The sequence below is a fragment of the Pochonia chlamydosporia genome, chromosome 7, assembly GCF_001653235.2.
Source record: "Pochonia chlamydosporia 170 chromosome 7, whole genome shotgun sequence".
In the NCBI taxonomy this organism is placed as follows: Eukaryota; Fungi; Ascomycota; class Sordariomycetes; order Hypocreales; family Clavicipitaceae; genus Pochonia; species Pochonia chlamydosporia.
This window is the reverse complement of record NC_035796.1, coordinates 955,186-973,189: the sequence shown is the minus strand read 5'-3', so window position 1 is coordinate 973,189 and position 18,004 is coordinate 955,186. Positions and strand designations below refer to the sequence as shown.

The 18,004-nt window shown below is 50.1% G+C and overlaps 6 protein-coding genes across 6 annotated transcripts; 2 read left to right on the top strand and 4 right to left on the bottom strand.

The window, feature by feature from the left end:
• Positions 1–380: 380 nt before the first annotated feature.
• Positions 381–1,890, bottom strand: VFPPC_07181 (carboxypeptidase Y precursor; the record flags this gene model as incomplete). The annotated part of the gene is made up of 2 exons (XM_018286088.1): positions 381–1,531; positions 1,590–1,890. 2 exons carry the CDS (start codon positions 1,888–1,890, stop codon positions 381–383), a joined length of 1,452 nt encoding a protein of 483 aa, XP_018139858.1.
• Positions 1,891–3,853: 1,963 nt separating this feature from the next.
• VFPPC_07179 (high-affinity methionine permease) lies at positions 3,854–5,504 on the bottom strand (the record flags this gene model as incomplete). Its single annotated transcript, XM_018286087.1, has 2 exons — positions 3,854–5,361; positions 5,411–5,504. 2 exons carry the CDS (start codon positions 5,502–5,504, stop codon positions 3,854–3,856), a joined length of 1,602 nt encoding a protein of 533 aa, XP_018139859.1.
• Positions 5,505–7,180: 1,676 nt separating this feature from the next.
• Positions 7,181–7,735, bottom strand: VFPPC_07178 (hypothetical protein; the record flags this gene model as incomplete). Its single annotated transcript, XM_018286086.1, has 1 exon — positions 7,181–7,735. One exon carries the CDS (start codon positions 7,733–7,735, stop codon positions 7,181–7,183), a length of 555 nt encoding a protein of 184 aa, XP_018139860.1.
• Positions 7,736–11,310: 3,575 nt separating this feature from the next.
• Positions 11,311–13,493, top strand: VFPPC_07176 (glycoside hydrolase family 2 protein; the record flags this gene model as incomplete). The annotated part of the gene is made up of 3 exons (XM_018286084.1): positions 11,311–12,851; positions 12,915–13,301; positions 13,358–13,493. The coding sequence occupies 3 exons, from the start codon at positions 11,311–11,313 to the stop codon at positions 13,491–13,493; spliced, it is 2,064 nt and encodes a 687-aa protein (XP_018139862.1).
• Positions 13,494–14,561: 1,068 nt separating this feature from the next.
• VFPPC_07175 (hypothetical protein) lies at positions 14,562–16,012 on the top strand (the record flags this gene model as incomplete). Its single annotated transcript, XM_018286083.1, has 2 exons — positions 14,562–15,187; positions 15,244–16,012. The coding sequence occupies 2 exons, from the start codon at positions 14,562–14,564 to the stop codon at positions 16,010–16,012; spliced, it is 1,395 nt and encodes a 464-aa protein (XP_018139863.1).
• A 359-nt stretch (positions 16,013–16,371) lies between these two features.
• On the bottom strand, positions 16,372–17,055 carry VFPPC_14173 (hypothetical protein; the record flags this gene model as incomplete). Its single annotated transcript, XM_018291943.1, has 1 exon — positions 16,372–17,055. One exon carries the CDS (start codon positions 17,053–17,055, stop codon positions 16,372–16,374), a length of 684 nt encoding a protein of 227 aa, XP_018139864.1.
• Positions 17,056–18,004: the final 949 nt, after the last annotated feature.

Here is an 18,004-nt window from a genome sequence, read left to right as displayed (position 1 = left end):
GTAGTATAGATTTTGATTGCCTACTGTCCTGCGAGTACTCGGGAGTTGGAAGCTATATGCGAATACGAATACGAACCCGCTGTCCGGCTCGACAGACAGACTCGATTTACCACGCGGCATTGGCACCTCGGTAAAAGTCTCCGTCTGTGTCCATATATTTCAGGGGCACAAAGTTAATGAGGTCCTGGGCTTTGAACATTTGCATGTCGCAGAGCTGTGCATCTGGGAATTTAGCCAGAAGCTAACCTGACACGCACCATGTTCATGCAACACGAATACGTTCCCGTAAGACAGTCGATCATGGTACTGTCGTGGGATAATCATATCTATTGAGCTGATTCAAAAGGAGTATATACAGTTGGAAGAGGAATGAATCCTGTTTACTTAGTCCACTCGCCCCGTACCCAGCGGTTCACAAAGTCAACGGCCCCTTCAGGCTGATCCATTGGGACCATGTGTCCCGCCTGGTACACTCGGAGAAAAGCAAAGCCTTGCGCGTTCTTGATATTGCCGTAATTCTTGCCAGAAGGTGCCTTTAGTTCAGTGCTTTTGGCAGCGTTGAAGGCGTCGTGGCCGGGCCACTGAAGTGCATTGGTCCAGGCCTGGTTACCCAGCCAGTTGCAAATGAAGTCGACATCGCCTGCATAAATGAGGACTGGGATCTGGGCCAAAACCTCGGTGACGTTGTTCTGGATTGGTAGGAACCAATCGCCGGCTTGCCTAAAAGCGCCGTTGATCTGGTTGTTGCAGGTGCTGAAGCTGTCCACTTCGACTCCAAGGGCTTGCATGACATCCTTCTTGTTGAGCCAATCCTGGATATAGTTCATTTCTTCATAGCACAACCCACCACCTACACACTGTTTTCGGATATCATAAACATTGAGACCGGTTTGTTCGAACGCTCCGAGCAGTGGTCCGTCACAGTCATCACTGGCGCTGACACATGAGCTGTGGTCTCCGTCGTAGCACGCCTTGATGGTCTTCTGGCACTGAGGAAGGGCATCCTGCATCGACTGACAAGTCTGATCGTCCAGAACAGCCTTGTATCCGCCTTTGCCACAGCCCATGGGTTGGTAGTAGGCATATTGTGTGTAAGCATCGGTGAGCCCATTACCGATAAGAGCGCTCTTGATGTTGATGTTGCGGTCCTTGTGAGACAAAATCTCTGACGCAAATACCGGGATATAGTGGCCGGCATAAGATTCGCCTGAAATGTGGAAATCTTGTTTAGCGTACTGAGGGAACTGCTCGAAGAATAAGGTCAACAAGGCGTATACGTCTTTGGCGGCGGCAGCGGTGGTGTCAACAGGAGAGTTGCTGTATGAGAAGCCAGTATTGACAGGCTGATCTAGGAAAATAACAGACGCGTTGTTATTCCATGCATACTGGTTGGGAACCAGCTGTCCGTTCTTATCAATGTGAGATGGTCCCAACTCCATGAAGAGACCAGACATGGACGAGCAACCAGGTCCGCCCGTCAGCCACAAGATTACAGGGTCGTTTTTGGGGTCGTTGCGGGACTCAAAGAACCCTGTGGAATATTAGTTTCACGTTTATAGCATATGGAGAATCAGGAATAGTTGTCTTACAATAAAATAAGTGCTTGTCCGTGGAGTTGTCGTCAAGATATCCACTGTACTGCTTGACCTTGTCAACACTGAGTTTGGCCGGGTCAACTGCATTGGCTCGGAGGTTGTAGTTGGCAAGCTGGCCACCGTAGTTTTTGGAAAGCTTCACATCAGCTCCGCTGATTACATGATTCCAATCGCTATCGGGCTTGCGAAATGACCTCTTTGGTGGCGGGACAGCTCTGGTGTCATGAGGAGGCGGGCTGGGGAGGGCCGTGGCCAGAGAGACAAGCCCCAGGAAAAGGGCAGCAGAGAAGCGCATGTTGGGTAGTATGATGCTGAAGCTGTAAAAGAATGAGAGCTCAAGAGTAGCTTGGAGGCCGGATCAAAACGAGCTTGCTGCTGCTTGGTGGGAAGCTCAAGGCTTTTCAATGCGAAGGCCGAAAGGTATAGGCGAATGAGTGCAACGAGTGTACATGAACCCAACCCAACCAAACGAAACGACCAGGATTCACTGCCTTCCGATGTTTGATGTCGATCATGGCGGTAGCCTTCGGGCTTTCCTCCATAAACATGGGATTTGCGGTTATGCGTGATGCTGCGTGGGCCAAAACCCACAAGGGTCAACTTCTAGGGCCGGAGAGGAAGGTATTGTGCATGGTGAGTGTCGATCATGGGCATCTAGAATCACAGCTCCTTCCTTATGATGAAGATATTTGCCGAGCCTGATTCACTGGTTCCCGTTTGGGACGTGCAAAGTCCATCGCCCCTTCCAGTTTGCAGACCTCCATGATTCCCCTTGATAGAATTCCACATTGTCGACAATACCGAATCGCAAAGACTCATGATGAGTGAGCCTCATTGCCACAAAACTACGGAGTAGTTGCTGGATGGTCGAATCACACGAGCTCAAGCTTACGGAGAGAATTGTCGATCTCCATGCGGGTCCATATCTTTCTTGTTCTTTTCGTGGGGCACAATGGAGACAATGTGAATGGGGCATTGCTGTACTTTTGACTTTTGACTCTGGACTCTTGACTCTGCACCCCTTGCCCCCCAACTCGCAGCTTCAGGTACCAGGCAATCAGGTTCAATTGTGGAACGGGCAAACAGTCTGGTGTGTTCCCTGTTGCTGCTGTTCATCCCTTGGTTTACCAAAGCAGGGCGCAAGCACCTTGTCGGTCATGCTCCAGTCTGTGTCCATGTCTCGGGTAGAAATCGAAAATCTTCAGCAATGTCTCGCCAGGGATTCCTAGTCAAGTTCATGCTGCGTTGCACAGCACGATGATGGTAGTCATTCGCATTACGCGGCCTGTGTCTACTGGACGAAATTGTCATCCGCCTCTTTCAACGTATCGTTTTGGCCCTGTTTGCATTTCGTCACGATTGTCCTGGTCCAAATGCCGATGAGGCAATGGAAAGCGACGCAACGCAACGCACATCAGCCATGTGAGGACTGGGGAGCAGACGCCACCTGCCTGATGAGGGAGGTCAGGGAAAGCCCCAGAACTTCTTTTGATCATCGCAAAAAAATGACGTTACCAGGGCACTATTGTTTGAACTTCTGTGGTCTCCATTAAACATGCTGATGGCTGTTGCCCATCATGGAACCGATGGTTGACGAGGCGAGGATGAAGCCTTGGACGACTTAGTCCCTGGGTATTTCATTTCAGCCCAAATATCAGTTGACCCGAAAACAAGCAATGCTACCGCCTAAACGAAAATGGAATTTATCGGCTACTAAATATACAAAAGATCCCCGTTCATCATTGGCAACATTCGGCACTCGAACATGCGCAACCAAGCAAGGTGTCCCAAACAACATATAATGAGGGCCGGTCGAAATTGGCCAGATACGACGAATACTTGCCATTCAGGTCATGCTATGTGCTGCGATGCAACGTCTAAATGGTATGGTGTTTTCCAGTTCGGGCATCTTCCATCAACCAACCCGTCTTGGCAGGAGATTCGGTTCACCGGCAGAACTGCGCCTTAGCCGCCTGCCGTCTTGGCATGCTATATTGCAGGCGATGGTGGGTCCGGGCTGAGATTTATTCCATATCATGTTGTCCTCTATCCCATTAAGTCCGTTTGTGTTTGTTTCAAAGATCAGACTCCAGCTGCCTAGGTACTCCAACCAAAGGGAATCTACCGTTTACTCACGTCACCACATGAATCACAGCAGTAGTTTGGCCAGCAGCTACATAAAGTAAAGAAGTGGTATTATCGAAATCAAATGCATCGCTATGTTGAATTACTAGTCTCATGTTGAACTTGTTGAGAAATTAGTGAGAATCGTCAGGATCCTGCGCACCCTTGGCCGCCAATGGCCTGGTGAAGAAATAACTCCTCTCCCAGCCATCAATATCATCAACAACCGTCTCCTTCACAAGTTCGTACCTGCCAATCTTGGGAAGAATAACAGCCCAGACCAACCAGTAGACACCTCCAGCGAAAATCACACCGAAGCCCACAACACAATGAATCCAATAGGGCAGGCTCTCGTAGACGCTCTGACCCTCCTCAGGAGGCACAAACGGAGCCACAACCAAGTAGATGTTGCTGAGAAGGAAGAAGATGGCCACAGGGAGAGTCGCCTTGATGGGAGGGTTCCAGTTTCTAGCCTCCCGGTTGCGGTAAAGATGAATCAAGGCGCCCGCGACAAACGTATTGATAATAGCAAGAGGGTACGAAATGAGGTTGAGCACAAAGTTGTACGCATCGCCAGCAGGGGGGGCAAGAATCGTAATCGCCGTGACGAGCCAGTGCTCAAAGAGACCAGCGAGCGGAGCGTTAAACGGACGGTTGCTGGCCCAGAAGCGTGAGAAGGGAAGCACGCCTTCGCGACCGAGTTCTTGAACAAGACGGCCCTGGGAGAAGATGACGCTCAGGACGTTTCCGAACGCAGATAGGGCCACAAAAACGGAGAGAGCTCGCTCAGCAGACTCTCCAAACATGTTGCGGAATAGCGAGGCAGCCACCAATCGTTTCGACTCGAGCATTTCCTCCTTTGAGACGCCTGCGAAATATGCCACATTTGCGAGCATATACAAAACGGAAATAGTGCCAATGGCAATGGGAGCAGCAAACTTGAGCGTCCTAGCGGGATTCTTGGTCTCGCTAAGAGCATAATTGGCATTGCTGTAGCCGACATAACTCCAAATAACGTTATACAACGCCGTGACGATGCCATATGCGCTCCCTGTCGTCCCCTCAAACGGCTTGGAGAAGGTATTATTCTCCCTGACCTTCTTGAGATTCACCAACGGCGAGATGATGATAATGACAATGACGAGAATCTTCAGCACGCCCAGCACATTCTGCAGCCGGATTCCCCATTTCAACGCCGTGCCGTGGATCAAAAACGCAGTCGTCAGACACGCCAGCGCAATGCCTCGCTGATTCCATCGCGTGACATCCACCTGCGCCGCATGCAGGATGTACTCCCCGAAGATGACGGAGTTGCCCGCCGCCCACCCCAGCAGGATCACGTACCCCGTGTACAGCGACGTGGTCAGAAACTTGGGCTTGCGGTACACGAACTCGAGGTAGTTCTTCTCGCCGCCGTTGCGCGGCAGGCCCGTCCCGAATTCCATGTACACTGCCGTTCCGGCCGCGGCGATGAACATGCCCACCAGCCAGATGATGAGGGAGAGGCCAGGGGAGCCGCATTGGGCGAGGATGGTGGCCGGTGTGGCGAAGATGCCGGTGCCGATGATGCGGTTGAAGATGAGGAGGGCGGCGGAGGGGATGCCTATCTGGCGTTTGTTTTCGCGGGCGATTTCGAGTTGGCCTTTTGGTGGTTAGTTTTGATGAGGGTTTGGTGGAAGGGGGGATGTTACCATTTTCAGTGTCGGGGCCGGAGCCTACTTCGCTTGGGTTTTTCTTGGTGTCATCTGGGTCGGCGATGCGTGTGCCTCCGACGACGTGGCTCATTTTGATGGTTGTATGTGTTTGAATTAAGAGGAGTTTCGACGTTAAGAGGATGGTGAAGTTAAGAGGTGATATCAAGATACATCACTTATACAGATGTACACATAAACCCACAACTGCAATAACAACACAAACTCAGTACAAAGAACCGGAATAGAAAATGGAAAATACAACGCTACACCATCATGTATTTATGAAAGACGAAAAAAATCCTGCCCACCTCTACCAAGAAGCCAAGAGTCAGCTCCAAAGCACCTCATTTTGGTGTCCGGGCCTTCTCACCACGATGTGGATACCGAAGCGGGTGTCTCGAAGCTAGAAACCCACCAGAAGCATGCGTCTAGAGTTGTCCTCGACCCTCTTCGTTCACCTAGGCGGGTCTGGAGGCAATGGTGCCATCGCACCCCTTGGTTGACGTTTTTTCTGGTTTGCATGGTAGGTTGGTTGATGGAGGGTAGGTTTGTCATGTTTGGAGCCGATGCTATGCGGGCTGTATTCAGAAAGAGATCCGCCGTGCGTCCTGTATGATGATTATCCTAAATCGAAACAATAAAGCCACATCTCAACTCTAATTAGCATAATTTAGCAAGGCAGACAAATGTGTAAAAAAAAAAAAATTGGAGTGTCGGCACTGGACCGATGACGCGATCGACAGAGATGCCCTTTTTGGTTGTTCTGCCGTGCAAGGTTAGCCAATCAGGAGCTGGCGTGGTGCAAATTCGAACTAGGGGTTTAAACTTGGTGCAACAGTGATGCTTTTAAGCTTGTGGTGGCGCTGTGATGGAATATTCTGTTCTTCTTTGGTGATTTCTGGAACTATTGGGGTTGAGAGATGTTCTGGAATATTGAGGAGACTGGGGATGGGAAATGGTGGATTGATTGTTGCGATCGACTCGGAAGTCCAGGTTTGTTGAGCATTGTTTTGGTGAGCTTGGCACGTGGAGTTTGAGTTATCTGATCAGTGTGGGCATACGGTACGGAGTAGACTATTTTACAGATCCAATGGCCCACAAGTTCGTCGACCTGTCTCAAAACCAACATGCGTATTGTACATTCCTTGTTCAGTACTGCACAATGCCGCCGTCTCCAACATGAATTCAATTTTCGGCCCTCGTGCCATTCCACCTCATCGGGATGGCCCGTGGTGTCTCGGCCCATTGCGTGATGCAGCCAACAGTCTTTGCGGGTCGCCTCGGCGTCTCATAGACTGTTATGCGAACCTTACTCGTCACTATCACGCAATTATATTCCCCGAGGCATGTTCTGCAAGCCAAGGGAGAGCACCAGGTCTTTGTAAGCTGACAAGGCCAGTGGCCGTATTATTGAGACTACGTCTAACTAGAGTATAGCACAGTAGTTCCCATTCCCAGTCTATTATCAATATTCATATCATTTCGTAAAGGAGTGTGTCATGCAATCATGTGGTTAAACTTTTGTCCTGTCCCTATGCCTGTATCATCCATCCGCAGACCGTCGGCAATTTGCCACGGTTCTCGCCGGGAAAAATTCGACATGTGTATTATGTATGCGCCTTGGTATGCAAAATTATAGAATTGGTTTCTGAAAAGTGTGTCGGAAAGGGTGGCAGTTCGAGGTCGTGGTTTCCAAAAAGTATTTGTTGCTGTCTTGTTCTCGTGTTTGCATTTGCATGCGCCAAAGGCGACTTTGCGCCAACTTGCTTAAGCAATTGCTTGAATGGACTCAATCGGAACGGGAGCATCGAAGTGGTTGCAGTTGATAAAGCGAGTAGAGTAAGTCTGACCCATCTTCCAGTCAGGATTCTGCCAGCTTTTGTCGGTGCATTTCAAATTAAACTTGGCACCACCCTGAGCCCAGAAGCGACTGCCCTCTCCGGGACAAGCCCATGTCTGATTGACCTTGAGTTCCTCAGCGGGGTATGAGAAGGTAAATGTGGCCGCATCACCGGGTACGTCCTCGGTACAGTTGTAGACAAAGTTACCGTAGAAGAAGACGTCCAACTGGTTGGAGGCGGCCGAGCACTGAGCCTTATACTTGAGGCTAGGGTTCTCCAGAGTAAAGTTGACGTAGCCCCATGAGTTTTGGTGAGCGGGTGTGGTGAAGATGTATGAAGCGTGGTAATCAAAGTCCTTTACGGCCCATGCCTTGGTCTTGGTTGACTTTTGAGTGCATTTCTCGGGAGCGCGAAGGTCCAGGGTCGATGGGGCAGCCAGGGCAGCGCCGGCCAAGAGGAGCGTTGTAAGAAGGCGAAGCATTTTGCTGGTGTATCTTGCTTTTGATGCTGCTTGCAAAGGAGTAGAGTATGAGCAAATGCGGTGTAAAGTTCTCTTCTTTGTACAAGAAGTGGAAATGGATGGAGAAGATTGTTTGCTTTGGATTCTTGTGAGATGGTTGTTTCTGTTGTGCATTTGAGGAGGGGATATCGCCACATACTTATAGCCCAGCAACCGATGTCAGGGTTTGTTGTCCTGGTTATTCAAGCCCAGCCATCAAGACGGGTCAAGGTTGCGTGGGATTTCCGTATGGTTCATGTGGCAAAGAGAGGGAACCAAAAATACATCTGCCCCTTCCTGCGGTTGCATTTGGATACTGCACCGTCCGTGTGTTCCGTACAAGAGGCGGACATTCTGGCCTGACGATGTTGGTGGGAAGGCAAGATGGAGTCTGGTGGGCGAGGATGTCAGCCAAGCACATGACGTAGCACTGAGTTCGTATTTCCTGAGATAGTGGGCGACCAGTAGAGTCTAGTCTAGCCCACCAGTCTAGGGCTGAAAAGCCAACATTGAACCAGACATTGTGAGGTTGAATGGGCTGGTGCGTTCTACTGCCGCTTCTGGGGAGGTTGGGGCGATGCTGGCTGGACGGGACATTCGTTGCTGGCATTGATTATTGGCTGGGGCCAATTCGGTCAATGTTGATGTTCAATGTTGAGAGATCTGGGCGCAATGCAGCCTGGTTGACATGCTCCGTGGTGGTGCGATGCTGGCTGGTCATTACTCCGTACATCAACATCGAATCAATGTCAAGTGAAGTACAGAGTACCAGGAAATGAAGCCCCAGCCAGTTGTCAATCTGTCTGGTGGTCTTGTCCCTTCCGTCCAGGCCCAGCCTCCTAATACTGAGGCAGGGAAGGAGCCCCCAACAGCATTCTGTGCGGTCGATTGAGGCAAGCACAGGCAATTGAACCAGACCCCTGCCATAGAAGTGCCGGAACGAGGCCGCCAACCCGTGCGCCATGCAGATACCCAAACTTCGTCCTGCTCACCACTTTTGCAGCAGATGGTCGCATCAAGCCCGACCTCTCACATCAACGATGCCTGTATTAATATTTTGCCTACTATATCAAACGGCAAACAATATTGAAAAATCTTTGAAAAATTTTCCGCTACTACATGGGCTGGCCCGACATTAAACCCGCACCGAGAACTATCACGAATGCCGCAGTCTCGACTTGGCCTGACGCCCTCAACTCAACAACAAAGACATCAAAGCTACGTTACTGCAGTCACTAATAGACTGGACCAGACATTCTCGACCGCAGCAGCTCGACTGTAAATCATTTTCCAGCCGCATGAACCACCAACAGGATCGAGCAACATGCACCCAGTGCCACCATATGCAGTCTTCAAGTCCAATAATAGCGCTGAGCACGGACAAAGGTCAATGTTCAACGTGACGCTGCAACTGCGAACTCTCCATATCGAGAGGAGCAAACATGCCTGCAACAGCCCAATGAATGCCAGTTGCTGCGATCCGCTCATGGACAAAGGGCAAGGGACCAGGTGTTGGCCCCTTCTCCAGATAGCAGCTCAGCGAGTCGGATCACAAGGTTGCAACTGATCGGCACTGGCCCAGCTCTTGAAGCTCGTATTCCGCTTCTGAGCTGGCAAACCTACTTCGTGTCTGGGGCTGAGTGTCACTCACGACCAGGACCAGTCAGCAGCTACTGATGAACAGAAAGAACAAAAATATCGAGAAGAGGCATTCAACAACCGGGGTGGGAATTGTCTAAATTGCGTAGCATGTCGCGCCGCGCTTCTGCATTTGTTCGGCTGGCAGCCTCTGCCGCTTGCATGTCTCGTACGATGGCCATCTGCATATTGATGTTTTTTCTGGGCCACAAAATGGACATGCATGTGCAGGTCCTTGTGTAAGTCGGTTATCGTACCCTGGGAACCAGTTCTGGACCTGTACCTGTCACCACCACGGTGATGGACAGAACATGCAAGTGATTTCATTTGTACCAGACCGCTTGACATATCTGCGCCGCCTGTTCCACCGACAGACAGTCTCTCGTGGTCGAGAAGAACCGCTTCGGAATCGGCAATGTAACACAGCGGCAAACAGCTCAACGAAGTCGATTTCATACGTCTTGGTTGTGGGGGTTTCTGCAGGGCGCACGGCAAAAAGCACATTTTACTCTAGCTTAAATGTAAGCACGGTTCGTTTATTGAACGTGTCAATGTAGAGACCATGGCCGAAGCCCTCTTGGATAACACACGATGGGAGGTGGTTACTGCGGTCATTTGCCGAATTGACGGATGCTGAGGCATCGGATTGCTTCAATTCTCACCAAACCCTGTGTCAGGGGACACAGTCCATATCGCCTGCCGCTGAGCACCTTACCGATGGTCGTGGCCAATATCAGTGACACTCATCACTAATTTGTTATTGGTATCGTCGAGTACGAGTAGCGGCCATTGCTTTCCGATGCCAAGCAACTTACCGTCATCAAGTCTCGGCATTTGCATCATGGCAAATGCGAAGAGCCGTAAAACACCAGGCCTTCAAAAAGGTCCCTGGCCGACTGTGTGACATCCGTCCATAGCGTTGCAGTGGGAGTACCAGTGGCGGCGGGCCAGGAACTATTGCAATTAGCTTCCGTTGTTCATTTCATTGCTCGTTGATAGGGCCATTGTTTCGTACCTTTAATGAGGTCTAATTAAGTTTCAATGCGACCTTACTATGACTGGTTATGAAGCAGCGACATGCAGGAGAAAATTTTTCTTTGGGATGGCGATGTTTCCCCAATTTTGAATTACCTCACGGCGACTGACTGTTGTACAATATGCGAGCGTTTTGTGGAACCAACAACGATGTCTGTCTGGCATCCTGTCTTCAATCACCATGCCTGACTGATTCCTGTCATTGTCAGAGTAAGGAATCTGCTAGAGTTGCGGTTCCAGAAACGGAATGGTGAACACCTTGTGACAATGAGTTCCGTGAGACGAAGGTGACGGTTCAGGAGACAGCTGCCTCGAGGTCAAGCGACAGAGCTCTTATCACGTTCCTCAAAAGGCCCCCGTGTTTTAACATCAAAATGAAATGCGAAGTCTCACGGCTTGTTGAATGAAGTTCACCTCCTCACTTCCCCTCATTCTCATTGCCAGGTATGAATAATGTGGGCCGTCTATTTATGTATCAAGACTCAAGAGAGGGAAATGCCAACTGAAGACAAACATTTTGTTGATGAGCAACGATTACAACAATTCGAAGGCATCTAAAAATTTACACTCAACTTCTCACACCCACGCTTTAATCGCCTACCTGCCACAGTTACGTTTATTGTATTGTTCTGAACCATAAACTTCGTCCAACTTCTAAATCTGTGGATCCGCCACTTATACGGTTGTGATTGACATTAGGAGCTCCAACAAACAACAACTCTTCCCCACGATTTGAAGGACCCAGAAAATGACGCGCAATCCGAACTCCAACATTAGCTGTGCCCAGTTAGAATTTCATGTCTTGACAGCTCACATCTACAATAACACAAAGTAACTCTGTCACTGCATTTGTCCCTCCTCGTCGTGTAAACCCCGCCTTCGTAATGCCAGACAAGTCATATCCTCGCCCGGACTTTGAGCGAACCTATCTTCAGTGGGAATCGCTCAACGGCACATGGGACTTCATTTTCGACGACAACGATGTAGGATTGCAAAGCCGCTGGCAAGATTCAGGCCTTCCCAACAAAATCGCTGTTAAAGCCGCCAGCGCAACTGGCAAAGATGGAACCGCCAGTGAAAGCGACAGCATCACCCAACGCATCGCCGCAGGCACCCAAGAGCTTCTATCAGGCAACGCATTCAAGAAGAGCTCCGAGATTCTCAATCACAAGCGCCATATCCAAGTCCCATATGTCTTCCAGTGCCCTGCTTCCGGAATAAACGACCGCGGTGTTCACGAAGTCCTGTGGTACGAGCGCACCATTACTGATCTCCGATCAAGCCAGCAGAAAGGGCGAGGAGACAGGCTCTTGCTACGATTTGGAGCGGTCGACTACGAAGCTCGCGTGTGGGTGAACAGTCGTGAGATTGGCGGCCATCGAGGCGGCCATGTGCCCTTTGATGTGGACATTACGGATGCAGTTGATCAGGCTGGCACGAGCGAGCACCGAGTTACGATCCGGGTGTTCGATTCTGCAGGCGATTTGACTCAGCCGAGGGGCAAGCAGTACTGGGGTGCGAAGCCGGAGAGTATCTTTTATACGCCCTCGGGAGGGATTTGGCAGTCGGTGTGGCTGGAGGTTGTGCCTCGGGCGAGGATTGCTGATAGCTCGTATGGAACGGTGCTTCGATCTAATGAGATAGATTCGGGAGTTTTGCAATGCCATGTTGCTGTTCTTGGTCGAAGGGTGGGACAGGATATGAGTGTGGAAATTGAGAGTTCGTTTGGGGATGTGGTGGTGTCGAAGTCGCAACGGATGGAGCTGCCTCGATACAAGGACGCGGTTGACATTGAACTTGGGATGCGTCTTTCTGAAAACCAGAGGTCAAGTCTACCAAAGGATGTTCTTGATGGTGCTCCTTTGCACAGTACAGACTGCTGGAAGGATGGAGTGGCACTTTGGTCACCAGAGCATCCGCTCCTCTACGACATTACCTTTACACTTATCGATCAAGCGACTGGACATGTCGTGGAAACAGTCAAAACAACAACCGGAATGCGATCCATCGACTGGAAAAAAGGAGATGGCCTCTGGCGCCTCAACGGCAAGCCGTACTTTCAAGCCCTCTGCCTCGACCAGGGTTACTGGCCGGAGACCTTTATGACAGGCACGTCTGCCGAGATCAAGCGAGACATTGAGCTAGCGAAGAAGATGGGCTTCAACGGCTGTCGAAAACACCAGAAGATCGAGGGGCCCTTGTTTTACTACTGGGCCAATAAACTCGGGTATTTGGTGTGGGCGGAGATGGCAAACGCATACCAATTCAGTCGCGAGTACGTCGACCGCTTCAACCAGGAGTGGACTGAGTCGGTCAAATTGGCCATGAATCATCCCTCGGTCGTGACGTGGACGCCCGTGAATGAAAGCTGGGCGTACACTGCGCTTCATGACAGCGTCGAGCAGCGCGATCACATTCGAGCGCTGTACTTTATAACAAGGCATGTCAACAGTATGTGTCTTGACTGTGATTAGCTAACGTTGTACAGGACTCTTGATTCTACGCGCAGCATTAACGATAATTGTGGATGGGAGCACGTTCACACGGATCTAACCACGTTCCATGACTATAGTGACGGTCCTGAACTGGTCAAGACGTGTGCCAGCCTAGACGCCATACTTGACAAGAAGGCAGATCGGCACATGTTTGTCCCTGCTATTGAGGGTGACGATGGCGCGAGGCACACTCCCGGCGCACCGATTATGTGCACCGAGTTTGGGGGTGTTAATATTGCGGCGTCGAAGGGCGAAGCGAGTGAGCGGGATTGGGGATATACTACGGCGAAGGACTCTTCGGATCTTTTGGCTAGGTTTGAGAAGTTGGTGAGGGCGGTGACGGACGGTGGACATTGCTGTGCCTTTGTGTATACGCAGTTGTAAGTGCTGCTTTTGACCTTGTGCTTTCACTGCTGACGATGATGGTGGATTTTAGGTCGGATATCGAGCAGGAGGTTAATGGGTTGTATACGTTTGACCGGAAGGAGAAGCTGAGCGCGGAGAAGGTGAAGGGTATTATCGATGAGGCTTTGGAGGGGTGGTATAAACGAGTTGGAGTTGGACGAGGTTGAGGCGTGATTGTGTTATGTCTGGGTTGATGGGAGATTGTGGTTACTGCGTCATGGTGGAATGCGGGATGGGTTATTGATGCTGTGCGTTGATAGCTGCCTTGGTGTGTAGTTTGCTTGGCTGGGATTCAACTACGTTGGTATATGTGAATCAAATTCTGTTATGGAGACTACTGTCAAGAAATAAGTATATAATTCTAGACCTTCCTCGCTGTGTCCTCTTGTAAATCTCGTCTTCAACGTCAGGTACAAGATACTATACAGTCAACTTCAATTAACAAGCCCCTTAAACACCAAGCTCAATACTCTTTTCTATCAAAGCACTACAACAAAATGACTCAACAGGCGACCAAGTCAGTTCCAGCTGGGACCCGTTCCAAAACGGCTGATACCAGCGAAGCAGATCGTCGAGATCCAGGCGTGCGTTGTAAATGCGCCTGTGGTTGTCAGAACACGTTATACAACCCTCTCAACACTAGAGTCTGTGCGAAATGCAAGGAAGGCAATCACTACAGCTAAATTGTGGGAATTCATAGTTACTTACCTGCGTTTTTGGAGGTTTCCGGGTTAGCATGGTGTAAGTAGCGGGTTGGAGGTTTGAGCAATGCTGTGCTCTTACAACTGATACCACTAGCAACAATGCAGAAGCAAGCTTATAAGCTGTGTATTTCTTATTCTTTGAGATTTTATTGCACTTGGCTTTATGCTTTGTAGTCGACCAGTTAGTTATTAATATACTTGCTTGGACTGTTACCTGCTTGATGTGGCCTTGGCATCCATTCAGTGTATATATGTAATGCCTTGTATGATGCATTGCACTTGACGCTTATGGTGCGGACACTTAATAAAAGTCGATGAATACTAATTATGGAATAAAAGTAGGCACGGTATGTATGGTGTAATATATGCCTGCCAACTTGAGATTACGTTGCCGACCTAGCACGTGCATGTAATCAGTTACATGTAGGTAATAGATATGTTGGCCTGGATTTTGCCAGCATTTTGTTGTTGGAGACGTCACAATTTCGCCTTTACATACACCGGTGCGCTGGCTGCCTGTCATCATTCGCCATGACGACAGATATGAGAGCCAAGATTTCCCGCGTCCTTCGATCCGTTTTGCATCCGTTTCAGTTCAGAAAAACTACCAACGCTAAAGGCAAAGAGAACGACTCCATTGAAGCAGCATTTCCTCTGCTTCCACCGGAACGGCCACGCCCTCTTACCCCGGCCACATCTCAAGACTCAAAAGGCAATCCGCATATGTTCTCGAACCTATCAAGTCTCATCTTCACACGTTTGCTTCCCGAGCTGCGCCGGCTCGTGCTAGTTGAAATCTTTGGAGAGCGAACACTACACTTGGATCTAAGGCTCACCCACCCACTCGTTGGTCACGCCCACGATAAACCTAGCCGTGGAGACGACGAACATGACCATGGAAGAGCACCACTGAGCTGGTACGCTGCCAGAGATTACACCGCACCAAAGGTCTGGAGGTGGTGGAGCTCCGTATGCCACCGGTCATTGCCATTTGCCGACTTAACAAAGGGCCGCCGTGGATATCGGTATCCCATGGACGATACGTGCATGCGTGGTGATGCGGGATGTTGCCATCTCTGGTCACTTGATGCATCGACAGGCGTCTGCTCTGGATGTGCGATTAACGCTATGGGATGGTTACTGACTTGCCGGCAGGCGTAAGTTAATGCATATGTACTCTTGTGGCTTACTACCTTTAACTAAAACATCAAAGTTATGTGGAAGGTATCAATGTGCTTTACTCTACAAACACATTTTTCATTGCGAGTCAGGCCGTCTTAGATGCCTTGTTCTGCCCCGGTCCTCGAACTCGTCACTTAATCCTTCCAGAGCGCCTTGCCACTATCACATCTCTCGAGCTAACCTGGGACCTTCTGCTTTTCGGTCGACTTCCAAGTTCAAGCCGAAACCTCCAGCGCGACCTTGAATCAGACCGTCGCCGGGCTGCTGATCGACAGAAGATGGCTTCTCACCTTTCTCGAATTGGCGACGCCTGCCCTAATTTGCGTAGCTTGGTTCTCACTTTTACTGGCGCTCTTTATCTCGATTGGTCTGTACAACCCCGACTTGCGTTGGAAGAGATTAACCGTTTGCTCCTCCAGCCCATCGCCGAGGCGGTGGTGCGTCTCCCGCGGCCACAGAAACGGCCTGTGGTTGTTGAGCTTCCCTACAACGTGTTTGTCGATATCCGCAGAGCGGCGCGCCAAGGGGAAATAGCGTTGGAAGCGCCAATGGAGGATGGGCGCTATACCGTTTGGCTACGTTGTCCTTTATCACCAAAGGGCGACGAAACAATACCTAGTGGTGAGCAAAGCTCGTGTGCTGGCTTTGCATCTAATCCAAGAGACTGGCAGGATGAAGGCGATGACCGTTATACCTACTATTTGATCAAGGAAGGTGTTGACAGTAATCTTTTCTGGGATTACTTGGGCGTTCCGCATCTAAGATCACATATTCCGGCGGATGGGTTTATCATTATGTAATTCCTCGGGAGGCTGGTATTGCAGTTACTTGTTTTTACGTTGCAAAGCAAACGTCTGTGTTAAGCATGTATAGCCACCAGTGGTCTTTCACTTCATCCCGTACATCTATTGGCAGGGTCTCGTTTCCCGAAATCCATCGAAGCTTACGGAAATAAATGCATTCAAATAGTCTACGCTGGTGTTTTAAACTAATTCGACAATCTAATTATTCATTACGTAGCACTTCCTCGGTAGCACTATTCTACCTCGGGGCCTCATTAGTCCACACCAGCAACGAAAGCAACCCGATATGTCCTACCCAGAGCTATAGCCCATATTCATTGGCTTTGCTCAAATACTCACCCTCATATTGATCCAAATTACATGTACTTGGTCCAGTCAATCCCCCTCACGTCCTTGTAGCACTGAGACTCCACCGCAAACCTATAGTTGAACCTCGCATCAGGAGAAAGAGGCAGCAGCTCAGCACACTCAGACAGCAGCCGAACGGGAGCACAGTCCTTGGGAATATTGTAATTAGGCGACCCGTTTGTCGGGTACGTAGTCTTGGCCTGCTTGATGACGACCTGCTCACCCCCAATGGGAAGCACCTGACGACAAGCAACATACGTCTCTGGCGTGAGAAACGCATACGGACTCTTGTAGTGTCTGATTCCGGCTCCTACGGTGCCCTCGCCGCCGGACATGAATGCGCCGGAGAGCGTCTGCGAGGGGGACTCCAGGTTGAGCTTCCAGCTGCGGTAGGTGTCCCAGTCGGCCCAGATGGTGGTGGCCTTGTCGGCGTTGGCTTCGTCCTGGGTCCCGTTGACGAAGAAGATGCGGGCGTGCTTCTTGTCCTCGTTGGGGATGACGGCGTCGTTGAGGGTGCCGACGTGGCTGCCTGTGATGTATGTGTTGTGGATGGGGGGGTTGAAGTCGCGGGAGGGATCTGTGACGTTGACGACGAGCCGGAAGCCTTTGGATGTGGTGGTTTCGGGGTATGCTGGTGTGATGGGGGACGCTGAGGCTAAGCTCATAATGAGGGTGAGGAGGATGGAGCGCATTTTGGCGGTTGGAATTGTGAGTGGGAGTGTGGTTGAGTACGTGATGATGTTTGGTGAGATGAGGGATGATGGGAGTATAGTGAAGCAGCAATTGCAAGTTTTTATATACACGAATTCATGTTACACCCAGTGAAGATGATGAAGATGGATTCCGTACAAATTCTCATCTGACAACAAAACAGTGACGTCGCCGATGACACTTTGGTGTTGGTTGTTGCAAGAGTCAAAGTCCAAAGAGGCGGAGCTTGAGGGTTGCAGCGGCCGACTGACACCAATACGAGGAGCATCGGCCACTATGTCTCACAACAACCAACCGCCGGGCGCCAATGGCTGAGTATTCGTTGTCACTCGCAGGATTAAAGGGGCCTAAAAATACTTGACCCTTCGTACATGATGGCGGGAGTGCTCTTGTAGCGGATGTGTGCAGGGAGCTCGCTCCGCTAAGATCTGACATTACATCGGCCAAGACTGCCGGAGAGGATGTGCCGATCACTTCGGGCAAATGATACATGTAATCTGGATCCCGTATAGCTGCGCTGTCAGCACGCACGGGCTTTGCTGCATTGTTATGTTCAGTCGGTGGAGGAGGTTGGGGTGAGCATTGAAGCAGTTGGTCATGATTTTGTCTGCTTATGGTTACTCAAAATTTAACATGCGGTCAACAGACTATGTTGGTCATATCAAATGAACCTCTTGAAAGAAAACATTGGACAGTCCAAGTCTCTCACCAGGCAGCTTTCGCTCTAACTCGGCCAAATTGATCGTTCATTACCGAACATGCCAGCAACGTGCCGTCTTAGTTGCATCATGATGGCGCCCAACCACAAGCCATATCAATATTTTCATGCAGGGTGTTTGATAGCCAATGGAAGACCGGGTAGGGTTGAAGTCGACAAATTCTGTTCACTTAGAGACAGTACTTTCCGATCCTCTTTACATTTGCGTTAGC